The sequence below is a fragment of the Astatotilapia calliptera genome, chromosome 18 (assembly GCF_964374335.1).
Source record: "Astatotilapia calliptera chromosome 18, fAstCal68.1, whole genome shotgun sequence".
Taxonomy (NCBI): domain Eukaryota; kingdom Metazoa; phylum Chordata; class Actinopteri; order Cichliformes; family Cichlidae; genus Astatotilapia; species Astatotilapia calliptera.
The window spans coordinates 22,555,816-22,573,278 of record NC_137439.1 but is presented as its reverse complement, the minus strand read 5'-3'; the positions used below and the strand labels follow the sequence as shown (position 1 = coordinate 22,573,278).

The window sequence follows — 17,463 nt, the reverse complement described above, 5'->3', positions numbered from 1 at the left end:
GCGTTACCATAACTGGTGATTCAAAAGTGACCATGGGTGAGACGGTGAGCATGAATGTGTTTGTCCTGCAATAGACCTTATGCTATGACAGCTGGGATAGGCTTCTGCTCTGCATCAGACTGGTGACCAGCGGAGGGAGTATGACAGCTGACAGTTGGGATAGGCTCTCGCCTCATGTGGTCTTAACTTGGATAAAGGAAGTAAAAGAAAAGATGGATTGATGATAAACTGCTCCTCAGTAAGTAAAGTTTCTTCCTTTTCCCTGCATGTCACTGTAAATATCACATTTTAGGCGGGGGTTTTGGCAAAACACTGACAAGATAATTTCCAGACATCACTGTGCTTTGGGAACCTGAAATGAGAATTTGTGCTCATTTTTGGTATTTTATAGTTCATGTGAAAGTAGAGCGAGAAACTTAACTTGTCAACGTGATTTGATAACATGCAAACTTATGAGCAGGGCTCAAGATTTTTTGCAGTTTTTAAATCATTCTGGTTGCACGATAATAGTTCTCCCTTTTCTCATAAAAAGGTAATAGTGTCTAATTACAGTCAAAGCTTCTTAATAGCCTACGCTGAGGTTTACTAACAGTTATTAATTATCAAATATAATTCACAGTGGGTATAATGGAATCTTTTACGCAGATCAAAATTATTCAATTCAATTCAATTCAATTTTATTTATATAGCGCCAAATCACAACAAAAGTCGCCTCAAATTATGGATGCTCCAATGTATTTATTTAATAGCTTCAGTGAGGAGCGTTGCAGTTTTTCTCTGGTCCAGATAAGGTGCGCGAGGAGGCATGAAGACAAACGGGACCATTGCTGCTTGATGCTGACTCAGAGAGCTGCTCAATTTTGGAATCATTACAGCGGCAAAACCAAACAATATTACATCAAAACTTAAAAAAAGATTGCAAACTGAAATCACGTTCGACCCCTACAAGCCTATTCACTGACACTGAACTATTAAGTAGGTCAAAAACTGTGAGTAATTGGATAATTTGACTCTTATGCCATTTGCATTTACTGTTGCTCTAATGCAGAAATGACTGTCAAGCATTCTGCTGTGTCTCTAAGATGATAAACATGTTATGTTTAGGTGGGTTGGGTGTGTTTTACAGTATGGACTATGAGAGGTCTTCTGGGAACCTGTGTTTGATTTGGTTGTCCTCAAAGACGGATACAAGACTCCTTTTTTGTTTCATCCTGCTAACCTTGACATCTTCTTTTCTTTTAAGAAACTATTAGGATGCAAAGGTTGAAAAGAGCATTTCCCATAGACTACATCTTTTATTAAAAGTGTAGCTCAGGAGGTTAGCGCAGGTGATTGTAAGGTTGGTGGTTCGATCACTGGATTGTCTAGTCTGCATGCCAAATATCCTTCGGCAAGCTACTAACCCCACGTTGCTCTGTGATGCATCGATTGGAGTGTGAATGTTTGTGAATGTAAGATAGAAAACAAAGTGAAACGTGCCTGTGTGAATGGGTAACTGAGGCAAGTTGCATGAAGCGCTTTGAGTGTTCAGGTAGAGTAGAAAAGCACTGTATACGAACCTGTTCATTTACCATCTACATCACCAATTCTGTAATCTTAAAACTTTTATGCATATTGTTCTCTGCGGGCATTTCTCGTTTTTGCTAATTGTTTCACATCACAGGGTTTACTTACTTTATGTTTATTAATACATACCATATGCAAAATCCCATCAGCTATTGTATGAGAATTTCAGCATTACAGAAAAACAGAGTACATTGTGGCAACACCGTTATTTTACAGTATGCCTACCATAAAGCACAACAGCACTAAAACATGCCATGGGACTGTAGCTTAATCCTAATGTGTAGTTGTTATTATACTCCTTTACTTAGTGTTTCTATTCAAATCACAACTAGCAGCTCATTACTGTAAAATCTAACTGCATGTCCTCAAACATGTACCCCGATTCCAGTTTTGTTTCTTTCTTGAACTATGACAAGATTTCAGCTTTGTTATAATTCCCCATACTCCTCACAGCACATAATTACAGGAACTGTATCAACATTTTAACAACTAGCCTGAAGGTGAACGCTGCTCATGCCCCACTGCAAGCTGAACCTTAACACCGTTGTCAGCCACACAAACACTGGAAACCACATCACACATCCACAACAATCAAAGCTGAAACACCAGTGAGTTAAAACTGCCTAACGATCACAACACTCACACATTAAGATTTGAACATTTTCATTTCCATCAGTCTTTAAGCTTGTCAACGAAAGAAAAACACTATTATACAATGAAAAACATTAGCATTTGTACAGTTGTTGAAAAAGAAAATTACACCTAATCCAGTTTCTTTATTAAAATTAAAAAAACAAAAAACAAATCTGGTCCTTAGCAGGTCTTAAAATTAAGTAAATGCAGGACATATTGTTTCTAATATGTTTCTAAGTTTCTAATTGGCAGTATAATTAGAAAAGGACATACAAAGTATGATTTGTTTGGATGGGTTGCCAGGAGAAAGCCTTTCCTCTCTCTAAAATGAACCTGGCAGCAGACTTAGGTTTGCAAAGTTGTATCCGAACAAAGTCTATTGGACAGATAATACCAAAATGGAAGTATGTGGTCATAATGGACCACGTTTGGAGAAAACTAAACACAGCACAAACATCTCATGCCAAGTGCCAAGCACAGTGGTGGATTGCTGATGATTCGGGTTTGTTTTATAGCCACAGGACCTCTGCACCTTACAGTCACTGAATTGAGCATAAACCCTTCCGCATACCAAAGTATTCTAGAGTCAAATCAAGGAATAGAGGTGCTGCAATGGACTGAAATGTGCACAAACTTTGATTAACTGAAGCAACATTGTATTAAAAAAAAGGTCCAATATGTCATACATAGCTGTTCATTTGAAGTTGTATTAAAAAAATGTTAGAACCTCATGAGGGCTACATTTTTTTCATCATACCCCAAAATGTAAAACTTTAGAATTGAAAGCTGTATTTTCTTTATTATATTCATAAAAAATGCCACTTAATTGGTCACAGTTTTCTGTATTTTCACATAAATTTCTCAAAATTTAAACCGGATTGAGCTTTGTTCCCCTAAGCACACCACTTGAGCTTCGAGGCATGTAATCTCCACAGCCCTCCCCACGACCACTAACTCACCTTTCCAAATTAAGTAAATGTTAATCTCGAGCTCACCGTTCAGATTTAATTTCATTACATCTGTGCTCTCCACCAAAGCCCGGCTCAGGTGAAGTTTATTGCACCGTTTGGGTTTTTAGAATTACGCGCTGACATCAGGCCACAAAATTGCACCGACTCACAGCAAATCAAGCAAAAGCGTTCCCTTAAATAAAAATAGTAGCAGCAATAATACTATTTTCCACCGACATACATCTCCACCCGCCATATGTTTTATTCATATGGTTCTCTAACCTTCACATAATGTAATTTGGCTGCTGGTTTAAGCCGCACCCTTAACAAGGTCTGAAAAAACAGAAAAGAAAAATAAAATCACGTCAATTGGTCTCCACTCGCAGTCGTCACTCGTCATCGTCCCACCTCCCCCTTGTCTTCTCCAGGCAGCAGACGTATATAAACACACTGATCCATCTTCCTCGAGCTTACCCAGTAACATCACGATAACCATTACGTGGCGCTCAGATGGGAGGGCGCACAGGCTCCGATTGTGGCCGATTTCAATAGAAAAGCCAACAGTGAAAGAGGTGCAGCCTCGGCTACTCATCCAGAACACGCTGCACGAATGTTATGTCGGCATCACCTGTTGTTCCCGTCGATGAACGGTGAGTGGATTTCTTAAACCAATGCTTATTAGCTGGGTATTAATTATTGTGCTGTTTGCTATCGTTTATTTAAGCTGCCTGTCTTTTTTTTCTCTCTCTCTCCACCTTCAGTTGGAAGGATTGAAAAGCAAATGAGATGATGTGAAATCCTATAAGTCGTAGCTTACAAGGGAAACAAACAAAAGACAAAAAGAAAAAGAAAAAATAGCGACTGCGTTTAAGGGAAATTAAATGACAACCCCTTCCTCCTCTTCCTGCCTCGCCTGAGGGAAAATGTTTATCATGCCGTCATGTTGCCGTGATTTGAGAGGTGGGGGGAAGACAAGTGACCTTACTACACTTCAAAACTGGGATCGCTGGCGATTATATGAGTCAGATATCAGAGGTCTTTTGGCTTTATAACCTCCAGAGAGAAAACTTCGGTGCAGCAACAGGTGGCATGTTTTTCCCGGGCCGGAATCGAGGCGAGATGCTGAGGAAGAGATGGACGTGGGAAAAAAAGAAGAAGAAAAAAAAGTAGGGCGTCATTCAGCACCGAGACACTGGACAGCTCCCACGTCGAGGGCTAATCGTTTCCATTTAGCTGCGATCTGGAAGGAAGAGCAGGTTTATTTGTGGCTTTTAGAGCTAATTTTAAACCGTGTCGGCACATTCGCTGAATATTAACGCAACCTGACGGCGTGCATTCAATTAAGTCGCTGTTTAGAAACTAAATACATGATTTTTTTTTAATGGTTTGAACGCCAGGGCAACAAAGAGCAACAGCAAATGAAGTGATTTAGTGCCATGAACATTATTGACAATCTCTTCCAGGGTCTCCTCTGGGTATAAATGGAGGGCTGTCTCCGCTCAGCACTCCTCTTTTCTCTAGTTTGCACTTAAGGAGCCCCCTTTCTCTCCTCCCGTGCTTCCTTCCTCTCACTAACTGTCCCCATCTTCCCATCCCCCTCCTCCACTGACTCCCAGTCTTGTTGCATAGCTACCAGCTCAAAAACATACTGGGGATGCAGGACAATCTGTATGTCTCTCTCTCTCGCTCTTATTCTTCCACCCCAAATATGACCTATTAGAAAGGGGGAAAACACGCACACATACACACAAATCACTGAGTTGATGCCCTGCGTTCACATTTCCATTGAACAGCGTTTATTCTAAGTGCTGTGCTCTTCTCCCCCCTCTCTCTCTGTGCCCCCCACCCACCCTTCTCCTGTCTCCCTCTTTTGAGAGGAGCTGAAAGGTTGGCATTACAACAACAAAGGAAGGATGGAATGTCAACAGGCTTCAGAGAGAAATGGGTTGGGGGGGAAACACAGAGATGGGAAATGCATGTTGTGTTTCTATCTCCGACATCTAAAGTTCGCAACCTACCAGCACGCCACTCGCCGGTGTCCTGCAACACCTGTGACACATGCATGTCCTGAAACCTTCTTCAGCTCTGAAGCCCGTGTCACTAATGGTGCCAAATCAATACCTCATGTTCAACAATTGTAGAGTGAAGGGGAAGTTTTTTAAGCATCTAAAGGCCCCCTCTGTTTCTTTTTCTTCTTTTACAGGCGGAAGCAGGGGATGTGGATGTGACCAAAAAAAAAAAAAAAAGAGTCGAAGGTGCTGGTGGTGCTGAGTGGAAGACTAGTGATTTTGTTGTGACGCTGATCAAAGAACAACAAGTCCCAGTCTGCCTCTCAGCACAAGCAGTGAACTTCAGTTTCACGTCAATGTGAACCTGCTCTTCAGCTCAGGAGCCGTTCACGTTTCATTGTTGGCACTGTTGATGAAATTTCCTGTTTATTCAGCAGGCAACAATATGAAGCCTGCCCTTTAAACATCACGTAAAATGTTCTGATTCACGCTCCGTGTGAAGGAGTTTCGCTGCACAGTAATGTTAATTTCCAGCAGAATTGCAATCAAAAGCATCATTTAAGCGAGTGAATCACACACTATAAAAGCCACGTAGGGAAATGCTGTAATAACAATGCTATAAAGCCCTTTGTACAAGAAACAAAATAAAAAAATAAAAAAATTGCCCAGTATTATTTTTCTACGTCTATTTTCGGGCTTGCTCATTCTCGTTGTGCTTTGTTCATACTGTTTATTGATCATTAATCTGTACACATGGGAATAAATGGCACTTCTTTTATTTACACCGCAAAATAAAACCTGTTTTTTAAAAAAAGATCCTTGTATTTCTGTATTTTGTCACATCAGCACCACTGAACAGGTTGGCTCTCACTCTTTCTCTCACACACACTAAGATCAGAGGAGATCCCTGAGGAATCACTGTGTCCAATTAACTACAGTGTCTTCAGCTGAGACAGAGGAATGAATATAAGCCAATCAATCAACAAGGAGGCTCTAAATCCTTCTGTGAACAGGCTGTTACTTCCTGTAGTTTTTTTTAGTATGTATCAAAGTTGTGAGTGACCCACTGAATAAAATACGAGCTCCTACTTAGTGACCAGACAGTGAATCCACCAGAAGAGGTCGTTACAGTCGTGTAGCCTTGTGTGTGCTTTCTAATGCACTCCAGAGGGTAAAAGCGCCACAAAACCAATTCTAATAGTTATCACACATCAAATATTATAACAAGTGTCGGTAGGCTGACTTGTGAACGTACTCGCAGTTCTTTGGGCCCAGTAGGTCCAAAATAATTATAGAATAAGATTTTTCTTTTTTTTGTCTGCCAGTATTTGGTCTGTATATGAGGTGGACTCTGATCCTTTTCTGAGCTTGGATTAATATCAGCAAACAGACCTGAGCAAATGTAAGATATCTACAGTCACTAAGAAAACTGAGAGGCGTGTTCACACAGCACGGAAGACACCAGACCTGCTCTGTGCTCCACTGCACTTTGGTCTTTTTGTCATATTCAGACACATGGGAGAATTGAACTAATGCAGAGGGGAGAAAATAAGAGACAGAGACATAATCAAGTCACACTAATCACAATAACCAGCACACATTATGTAAAATTCTAACATGAGAAGCTGCATACAGTTGCTGAATAAAAGCAGAGAGGGGCAAGAGCAGACAAATCTATACTAAATAAATTGTAAAAACAATTAAGACAAGACAGACATGAAAACGTAGAGACAGACTTATCTTTTTTTGTTGTTGTTGTTCTCTTTACCTGCACGGTTGACCTGAATAATCCCCATCTTTGCCATTCGTTGCTAACAAAGTGCTTATGACAGAAAGGTCAAGCCCACCTAAAATGAATTAAAACTCACTTTATTTGAATCAGATCAGTACAAAGTAAGGACTGCTTAAAATCCAAAGCTGACATGTAACCGTCATGCAGATTACATTCATCTTTGTCTCTGAAACTGAAATTAGTCACCATGTCACCATGCTTTGATAATCTTGACCACAGACAATGCCTTCCACCCTTTTCACTCATAAATGCTTGCAATGGTTTAATTAAAAATGCACCATGGCTGGTCTCCATCACTCTGCACCCTGTAGTCTCCAGATTGGCTGAATCCTGCTTTTTCATATATAAAATCAGGGTCTGGCTTGTGTTGCTAAGCAACACAAAAGAGTCAAGTGCATTTGTTTATTGGCCAATAAGAATGCAGACAAAGTTTCAAGGTTTTTGAGGAAGGTACTGCAATAATGATAAAAGGAAGAAAAAAAATAGATCGGAGGATTCTCTCACAACAGCCTTTCATATAATTCACTGAGTGTATGGATAGTGCTATGCAACCTCATGTAGCTCATTTCAGCCTCTTAATTTTAGGCCCATGATGAAAAAGAAAAATATTTATTAATCTAATGGAAGAGGCAGCTTTCAGCAGCAACTGTGGCTATTTTAAATGCTTTTTAGCTGTATTTCTGGTGTGATCGCTATTGTAGGTTACATGAGACAGAGAAATAAAAAAGTCTGATTCCTACTGATTAAAAAATAACAACAACATTTAAAGGTCTTTCTCGTTGATTGAGCCCATGAACCCCTCAAAAACATCTCACACCTACAGCACAGACAGAAACTGGCACAGCAGCGATACCACGACACTTCATGCTTTCTCATTCTCCTGAGTTAAGACTGAAAGCACTTAGTGCACACTGTAGCAGAGAAAAGTCAGAGTCACGATCTAAGATACTTGAGAGTAATCATTATGTCTAAACAGTAAAAACTGTTGCCAACAACTAAGGCAGATGGTTTCACGAGGAAAGAAAATGGTCAAAAATAGTGATGGATGTGTAAAAGGAAGTGCACAACAGGTGACAAATTGCATTAGACACATTCTCAAGAGCACAGACCTTGCGCAATGCATGTACTCCCTCCTCGTTGTTATTACTATCTGGGCACCAAGCCTGGCGTGATGGTATGCCAACTGTTCCCCGATGTCTGTGCTGGCACCCATCACCACAGAACTGGCACCTCGGAGAGACTCCGGGGGAGGAAGAGTGAGCTACATGTGTGGTCAAGAAGATCAGGGCCCGACGACTGATCAGCAGACACAGAACAATTGTGTCTGGCAATTAAATAAGTGCAAATATTTGTGCAGGGTCTTCTCTAATGCTCTTGTTGTTGGTGGTGATGAAAAATTTACAAGCATGATATACATTTAAGTAACGAAACACAAGCAGCAAAAGATGATTAACTGATAAGTTGTAAGTAATCTTCTAGTCATGTAGTCTTAACAATGTTTGCATTTAAAACATGCAGATGGGACTGTGTGTGAATGTCTGCTGACAGTTATTCCCAGTATATTCACAGAAAATCAGAGGAAGCTTTAAAAGTCCAATTTATGGGGAAAAAACTAACATTTTTAAGATAAACACTAGGGATTATAATAACATTTAGCTGTAAGATAAATGAATATTTACATTCTATTCATCCTAAATGATCAGCTGTGTAGGTCAATAACTGTTCCCTGATTTCCTGACCTTTAAATAGAAGCTAATTAGGAATTTGGCTCAGGAGAACTAAACTTTATCCACAGATATTTGTTATTTCAGCCATGGTAACCACGTGACTCAATGGATAAAGTACAGCTGATTCACCAGTGTGTAGTAGCTACTGAGTCTGTTTTTCCAATAAACAGGATGAGAGTGAACTGTGGGTTAAAGAGAGGCTTCTCCTTATGAATAAAGCTAAAATCTGGCTACCTGCAAAGTCAACCGCTCCATCTATAAGCTCTGGTGTCTCGGGTTATTTAACCAGAGTTTTCATCTCTAAAATCTCAAGTCTGACTTGTTTTATGAGTGAGTAGTGAGTGTTTTCTGTTTGGCTAAACTCATGCATCATGCTCCCTGGACATAAATATTAACAGCGCTCAAGATGAACGTGTTAATAGGAAACATCTGGAAAAGAAAATACAACCAGCTTTGTTGTACGTTCATAAAAATGTCTTTTTTATTTACAGAACAAAACATATTTAGGGTCACAATGAACAGTATTTCATTCATTTTTGGCAACTAATGAAGACTTTCAGTCCAAAATACTAAACATTGTTGGTCGCCAATTTGAACTACATAAATAGTGCGTAGCACAAACACCGTCTCAAACAACTTGACATCAACATCAGTGTTTCTGATATATTTTAATGTAGAAAAACTGACAGTTTGAATGATCAAACGGAACAGAAATATCATACATGGATTTTTCACTTATTCTGTTTTTATATTCACGTGAGACACCAGTCTCATTAATGCTTATACAAGTCAACAGAAATCTGAGTTCACTGCGATGGGAAATCAACACACATGGTTTTCTATATTCAACAAACTGAGGCCTACCAAGTGACACACATGAAACACAGCAGACACAGTTTTCTTTGTTGTTTTTTGTTTCCTTACCAGCAGCAGAGCCAGATATTCCAGATTCAAATAAATAACACAAGCAGAAAGAGAAAAGAAAAACATTAGTTTGATGTGTTGTATGAACTTTTGTTGAGTTTGGGAGTCGCACCATACAGCAACGCCTACGATTTCACCTGCTGGGCTACACAGCTGATCTCAGATCTGCTTTATTTACACGGAAGAGGACTTTAAGTGCCATATTTTAAGTTCGACTTAAAATTCAGAATCAAAACAAAGATGTGTTGTTATCATAGAATGACGCAGGCCCATATGGGACAAGATGAGAAAAAAAATGGCCTTTTCGGCATGTTGCCTCCCACTGGAGGAAAGCTGAAACCTTTAACACTTTAACAGGTAACGACTTGTTGGGGTAAAACTTGAGCCAACAGCTGAAGATGAAACCAGACAGTCAGTACTAGGTGGTCTTCACCAGGTCGTAGACGTGGATGTGAACATCGTCGTCATACTTTATGTAGTAGACGGTGGGCTTCGCCGGGACCTGGTAGATGACTAAACCCGTCCTCTTCAGACCGTTATCTGTGACGTACTCTACCTGCTTCCCGACGAGGCTCTCTGGCTCCTCACCTGGCTTCCTGTCCGCTGGCAGCAGGTGTTTGTTCTCTGGATGGCAAACAGAAAAACCACATGATGCCGTGCTGGACAGCATTTACTCAGCCACATACGTTTATTTGCAACAGGCTTCCAAGCCTGTTACCTGTCGTTTGAACATGACCTTTAACCCACCACCTGTGCTTGCCACAGTTCATTCATGAATAAATTCCTCTAAAGCAGCAGATCATACTCTCCTAACTAAGCAGAAATTCTGAACAAAATGTTCAGGAGGAGAAGAACGAGCCAGAGATGCTGGAGTGTTTTGCAATGCAGACTATGTAAATTTGTCCTGTTCTCTTCCTCCCACTTTTCCAGGAGGATCGGAAATATAAAACACTGACAGTTTTATGCACACTGACAGCGAAGCTCACATTACCATACCTGACTCCGGCAGGACGTGCAGGTCCCCGTCCTTATAGTCGTCCCACAGCTGGTACATGTAGAGCACCGGGTCCTTCTCGTAGGTGATGTAATACCAGTGGGTCATGATTGGGGCCCGGGACAACACCATGCCTCGCCACTCATTTTTCTCCCCGTCCTCCTTCTCGAACAGATGCTCCACTGCTCGACCCACCAGCTCCTCCGCCCCAGGAGGCACCTTGATCTTATTGTTCACTGTGGAAATGAGAAGACACTTCAATGAGTCCATCAATCCAAAACATTTACAGACCCAAGACGACAGGATAAATGAAAACACTAAAATCTATTTTATATGACATTATAATTCCCCCAATGCTTTATTCTGATGCTGCCAGCTTTACATTTTCAATTAGATAATAAAAGACTATTTCTTAGTAAAGGACGACAAAGATTGTCATCATGTTCAGCCGGGGTGTCAAAAATAAGGCCCCGGGTGCCCAAGATGCCAATCTGGTTCACTGGACGTATTTTTATACGTTTTACAGGTTTTCTTGCAGATAAAGACTCCCTGGTGGGCATTCATAATACACCAAAGTAATTTATTAATGGATAAACAATGAAAAGACAGAAAAAAATGTTCACACTAACAATTGGTGAAATTTCTGTTTTCTCTATGGTCAGATTTCTGTGAATTAACAGAAAGTTTCTGTTTTATATTTATAGGACAGTCTGGGTAATGAGCAACCAGAACTTTTACACAATTATTTCTTACAATTTAAGCCCAGAGTCATGCTCGCAGACATATTTTAAGCAGCATTTCTTATTTCATGTATAAAAACTGAGATGTACTGCAGAAATTTTACTGTTTTTTTTCTTGTGTTAAAATATCTCAGGGGTTAAATGTGCAGTTATAACATATTAACATCTCACCATGTAAAATAAGGTATCCTGATATAAACCAATAAGCCACTGAAATTTAAATCATTTTATATGCTGGTAAATTATTATGCTGTTTAATACGGTCCTCAAGTAAAAAGAGAGAGGTGTATTTTGTGTAACCAGCAGTAGTTATGTTGCTATTAAATACACAAAGTTCGTCACCACACCTGAGGGTGTGCTATGAATAGAGATTAGCGAGTCATGTAGAGCCTAAAGCCAGAGTTTTCAACATTACAAAGGTGGCTCTTTTTTTTCTTTTTTACCTGACTAGATCACCAGGGTAAATAACGGCTCCTATGCAGAGCCTATGCACAGCTTTACAGACGGTCATCTGCATGCTGTGGCTATGTAATGTCACCAGAGGGCAGTGCCACTAAAACCCACGAGTGGCCTACTCTTGCTCGTGTTCAGGCAGCAAAGAAAAGCACTAAATTATAACACACACACACGGAGCCAGCCGAGTGTTTTTTTTTCAACCAATAAGCCTTCTACAGCTTCATAGCTATGCCCTGCTGGTTTTTTGGAAGGCTGCACACAAACAAGCCTGCATTTAGCAAGGCAAATATCGGTGCAAACAGACAAAAACGTGGCACCATAAAATGTTGAAAGCATACTCTTGGCAGGAGTGGATCATGTAGCTTTCTCCTGTCATAGCAGCACATGTTCTCAGCAACCTGTTACGTTAGAGGTGCACTGAATGATGTATCGTGTTTAAATTAATCAAGTTTAATGGCTCAAATGTGCATCCGCCACATCAGAAACAAAGAGCCTCAGTAAGTGTACGACTGGCAAAATAAATACATGGATTTTAACCATTAAAGGTTTTCTTCCAGTATTCCTCTCTACTCTTTCTTGCTATTTATTTTTAAGCATTCGATGATGCCTATTTCTCTGACTGAAGCAGAAGTGGAGTCAAATGATGCGTCAATCCACACCCTTAGTGAGAATGTGCAATAAACCTCAGAGGGGAAACAAAGTTCGTGTCTACCAGCGTGATGCGCATTATCCTCGACTGGGATTTTAGGTTTAATCGAGGCGGCTAATGCACAGCTATGGCAAATTTGCTTCACAGCGTATCCCCTCAGACCTAAATGAGATAAACACCAACACGAGATTCAACAGGGAATCATACAAAAACGTGACATGCAGCGTGATGCACTGCAGACATGACAAAGTTCATTTAAATTTCAATAATTGACTATAAAACATTTAAACTCAAGCAAAGTATCAGTGATTAGAGCTTCATCATGACACTCACCAACTTTCTCTGCCAGGACCTGCAGGTTGGATACCCGGCTGTCTTTGAAGAGCTCGATTCCGTAGACGCAATCAAAGCCGTCATATTTGACCATGTAGAGGGAGGTGTTCACAGACAGGCGCTCCAAAACTGTGCCCTTCCATTTGGTTACGTTGCCCTTCTCCCTCCAGGTGTGCTGAATCCTGCGGCCCAGTAGGTTGTCAGGGTCCGGACTCAGGGTCGACGCCGAGCTCTCACTCAGCTCTCCACTGCTGCGCTTCCTGTAAACAGGAATGGAGCAAGCGCCACGTTAGCATTCATACGTTAGTGCGGGTATGATGAACTTAAGCTGTTCCATCAGTATATTGTTTGCGTTACCTCTAATGACAGAGAGTTCAGTCAACCCAAACAATGAGAACTATCAAAATGTTACATAAACAAATGAGTGTGAAACTATTTTAAATTTAATATTCAAAGCCATCACTTCAAAGTCGAGCTTCAAAGTAAAATCTGCCATGGGCTGTCGTCTTTTACACTACTGAATCTTTAAAGCCTTTAACTTCACAGATATTGTGTGAAAATAATGTAGAGGGTTGGCTGTTGTATCTATACCATAAACAGACAGCAAAAACATTTAAAAAAAATTAAGTGGCCCATATGCTTTCTTATCAAGATTACAATATGCCAGGTTAATAATTAAAAGCTCCTGCTATGCTGATAAACAAGCTCAAATAACAATATTTATAATTAGCATCTAAGCACTCTGGATGGACTGGTTACAGACAACTGGTCACCACTGGCCATCTTTTCCAGGTCAGTAAACGTTTAAGCTTATATTTAAGTGCTGACTGATGATCTGACCATATGTTACTACAGTGTGTGTGTGTGTGTGTGTGTGTGTGTACTGTGTCACATTGTAACAGCAGGGTCAAAGGTGTTAAATCTGACTTGCTTAATGAGCCTACCTGCCCCGTTTCTTTGACATGTTTCCATAAATTCACACAACCCTGTGAGAAACAAGACAAGTCATTTGATGAGTGTAACAGGACCTGATGAAATGTGATCATATAATCAGAATATTTCTGGCAAAGAGGAGCAAACTCAAGTTCCCCGGTAGGTTTACAGCCCTCACCTCAATCAACCACATCCATGCGAACAAGCATTACCGGATGTAAACAACATTACTGCGACAAGCCCGCTACTAACGCTAAGAATGCTAACACGACTACGGGTTACATATTTACAAAGCTAAGTTTTTATGGCTAATAAATGTGTAACTTCGCCGAGGCTAGCTGAATAAACGCCGCCGTTCGGAGTGCCGTCGGAAATGCCAAGCAACAGTGTGTCTAAAATTGGACCACGTAGGTGGTTAACGCCAGGAAATCCCCTCAGTCACCTTTCATTTTTTTAAACGACAAACATTTGTAAGATTTTGGCTTCTGTATTTCTGCACGTAAGCTAGCTGAACAAAAGGAAATGCATCGCCATGTAAGCGCTGATTTCGCACCCTGTCTGCAGCTTCTGGATTACCGGAAAAAATAAGGGCTGAACATGAAAAAATAGCTTATATTACATCTGTGGTCGACTAGTTCACTAGGCGAGAGCCAGCAAAATAAGCTGTTTGCCCTACCTGATCAATAATTTCACGTGTTTGTCTTTGCAGAGCAGATTCCTCCACCTAAAGCAAGACACACGGAAACGAGACGGATTTGCTGACTACAACTACCAAGAGGAACGCATAGCGCGCAAAGGACTATGGGTTTCGTAGTAAACTGTAAATTTTTCCTTTTGATTTTATCCAACTTTACAAACATGCAAGGTTTCCATATTTTTTATGGAAGCCCCTTTCCGCCACTAAAAAAGTATCCATAACTCGAAATTTCGAGTCATATTTGTGGAAATTTTAACTTATTAACTCGAAATTTTTTTTTTAAAGTAGCTCAAAATTTTGACGTTTTAAAGAAAAGAAACTCGAAATTTCGAGTTAGCACTTTTTTTTCTCAAACTTTATTAAAATTACAAAGTGAACAGCCAGTCATTCCAGTTCAGCCTGAACAGTAGACATACAAGGCAAATAAAAGTACAATATACAGTACAATGAAATAAGGACAAATAAATAAAGGGGGGTGGGGGGGGGGGGGGGGGGGGAATGTGACAGACTTCATAATTTAGTACTTGAAAGTCGTGACAGCTCATTTGTTAAACATTTCAGAATGAATTTCAATCAATGATAAACCTTTTTTATTGGAAGTTAATTTAAGAGAGTTTAAATAATATTCAATTTCAATCAAAAACAAATTAAATGATAGGATTGAGTTTTGAAATTTACATTTATGTATATGGAATTTCCCTAATAAGATATAAAGAATGACAATGGCACATATTTTTTTTCTTTAGTTTCAAAATAAGTGATAATGTTCTTCCCTTCAATTTTGATTTCGTATGTTGTCTTGCACAGTATATAATTTTCAAGCTCTCTCCAAAATGTAGCACTATATGAACAGCCATAAAACAAATGAGTAACACTTTCAAGTTCAGTTTTACAAAAGGTACATTTTCTATCAATGTCACAGAATCTTGAAATGTACATGTTGGATGGATATATGTTATGTAATAACTTCAAATGTAATTCTCTAACTTTGTTTGTAATACAAAATCTAAAAGGAACAAGCCACGCTTTATCCCAGTTGATATTATCAAAACTAGCATTCCAAAAAAACTTCCCTCTTGGAGTTATTTTCTTCGCATTATACAAACATTCTCTAATATGTTTATTGGTGCATTTCTTGCTTAAGAAATCAATACCATTTATATAAAGAGTGTTAACGGATGCATGTGGTGTGTTCTGTTTTTTGTAGCTTTTCATCAACTCAGTCAGTCCGCTGGGAACGGACTTTATTACAGAGCTAAAATCTTTAAATTTGATAGGGAATGTTTTTTCTGTAATAAAGTCATTGTAACTAAGTAGCTGGCCTTCAGAGTCAAATAAGTCTTTTAAATAGATTATATTTTTATCAATCCAATTCTGCTAATATAGTGATTTGTTCCTCTTAGTAATACATTCGTTATTCCAGATAATAGATCTATGTGGAGAAAAGTTATGTGAATAACATAATTTCCAAGCCAACAATGCCTGTTGATAAAATGCAGACATTTTAACTGGTAACTTTTATATACTGTAACTACAAGACAATAGGAACTGTAAACCTCCAACATTTCTAAAAATGTTATGTGGAATGAAATGCCATAATGATCCAGGAGATTTTAAGCATTCTTTTAGCCATTTCACCTTAAATGTATAGTTCAGGTCCATGAAGTCCAGAAGGTCAAAACCACCTTTATCTTTAGGTCCACAAAGCAATGATTTTTTTAGATGATGGTGCTTATTCTTCCATACAAAGTTAACAAATAAGTTATTAACATTTTTACATGTGGAATCATACACATTAAGGGAAAGGGCTGGATACACAAATCTGGAAACACCTTCAGCTTTAGTCAAAAGGATTCTACCAAAAATTGATAGGTCTCTTTGGAGCCATAAGTTCAGTATAGTTTTAGTTTTTTCCATCCTGGGAGAAAAGTTGAGTTGTTGACGCTCTGTGTCATTCTTACAGACATGAATACCAAGGTATCTAACACAGTTTTTGACAGGAATATTGTGTAAGGATTTGACATTTGATTGGTACAAACATAAAATTTCACATTTAGATTTATTTAGTTTTAATCCAGAGGCAATTGAGAAATCATTTATTAATGAAATAGCATTTTCAATCTGATCTTTGTTTTTTAAGAATAAAACGGTGTCATCTGCTAGTTGAGTCACTCTGATTTCTTTACCAAAAATAGATAAACCTTTAATGACTGGGCTATTTAAAATGTGTAATGAAAGTAGTTCAGCCACAATCAAAAATAAAAAGGGTGAAATTGGGCAACCCTGGCAAACAGATCTCATGACTGGCAATCTTTTAGTAGTATTTGGATATAGTATAACACAACTGTCAATATTTTTATAAAACATTTCGATAGTTGACACAAAGTTTGGACCAAAACCAAAGGTTTTGAGTGCTTTAAATAAGAAATAATGTTCTACCGTATCGAAAGCTTTATTTTAAAGCTTTAATTTCGAGTTAGCACTGACAATCAGTAATCTACGTGAATTGCGTCATTTCCTTGTTACCCGGAAGCTGAAGTCCTCAGCTACAAGCGCTAAGCTACCAGTATTACAGCCAGTCATGAATGCACAAATTGCTGAGTATTTTCAGCTTGGTTTCACAAATAATGAAATCCTTGTGTTATTAGCTGAATCACGTGGTGTTACCACCAGCAAAGGTACTCTCGAAAGCGCCAATTTGTTGCTATACATTGGTAGCTCGCCATCCGGTTTTGCGTGCGCGTTCCTCTGAGTCATATCCTTCCGGGTAACAGGAAAATTACGTCATTCACGTAGATTACTGATTGACAGAGCTAACTCGAAATTTTGAATTACTGTTCGAGTTAATAGGTCGAAATGTCGAGAAAATAAGTCGAAATCTGGAGTTATGGATACTTTTTTTTTTTTTTTTTACTGAATCTGGTACTCTTTTCCACACGGCTTCCAGGATGTATGACCCAAAAAACTGAATTTAAGAACTGAAATTGAATGGTGCAAAGTGAAACTGAAAGCATTCAAGAGCTAAATTTAAAGAAGGATGGAATACAATTTCAAATTCAA

The 17,463-nt window shown here is 39.2% G+C and overlaps 1 protein-coding gene and 1 long non-coding RNA gene across 3 annotated transcripts; one reads left to right on the top strand and one right to left on the bottom strand.

Moving 5' to 3' along the window:
* Positions 1 to 3,615: 3,615 nt before the first annotated feature.
* LOC145421867 (uncharacterized) lies at positions 3,616 to 4,283 on the top strand. The gene is made up of 2 exons (XR_013903241.1): positions 3,616 to 3,799; positions 3,911 to 4,283. It is a non-coding gene; the product is annotated as an uncharacterized LOC145421867 (long non-coding RNA).
* A 4,846-nt stretch (positions 4,284 to 9,129) lies between these two features.
* Positions 9,130 to 14,499, bottom strand: LOC113011201 (spindlin-Z-like). Of its 2 annotated transcripts, none has more exons than XM_026150634.2 (5): positions 14,383 to 14,499; positions 13,718 to 13,759; positions 12,774 to 13,033; positions 10,598 to 10,831; positions 9,130 to 10,225 (listed from the first exon to the last, which is right to left on the bottom strand). In XM_026150634.2, the coding sequence occupies exons 2-5, from the start codon at positions 13,735 to 13,737 to the stop codon at positions 10,020 to 10,022; spliced, it is 720 nt and encodes a 239-aa protein (XP_026006419.1). In that variant the 5' UTR covers positions 13,738 to 13,759; positions 14,383 to 14,499; the 3' UTR covers positions 9,130 to 10,019. The 2 variants fall into 2 exon arrangements, with proteins under 2 accessions (XP_026006419.1, XP_026006420.1); XM_026150635.2 differs by lacking the exon at positions 14,383 to 14,499 and adding an exon at positions 13,885 to 14,220.
* Positions 14,500 to 17,463: the final 2,964 nt, after the last annotated feature.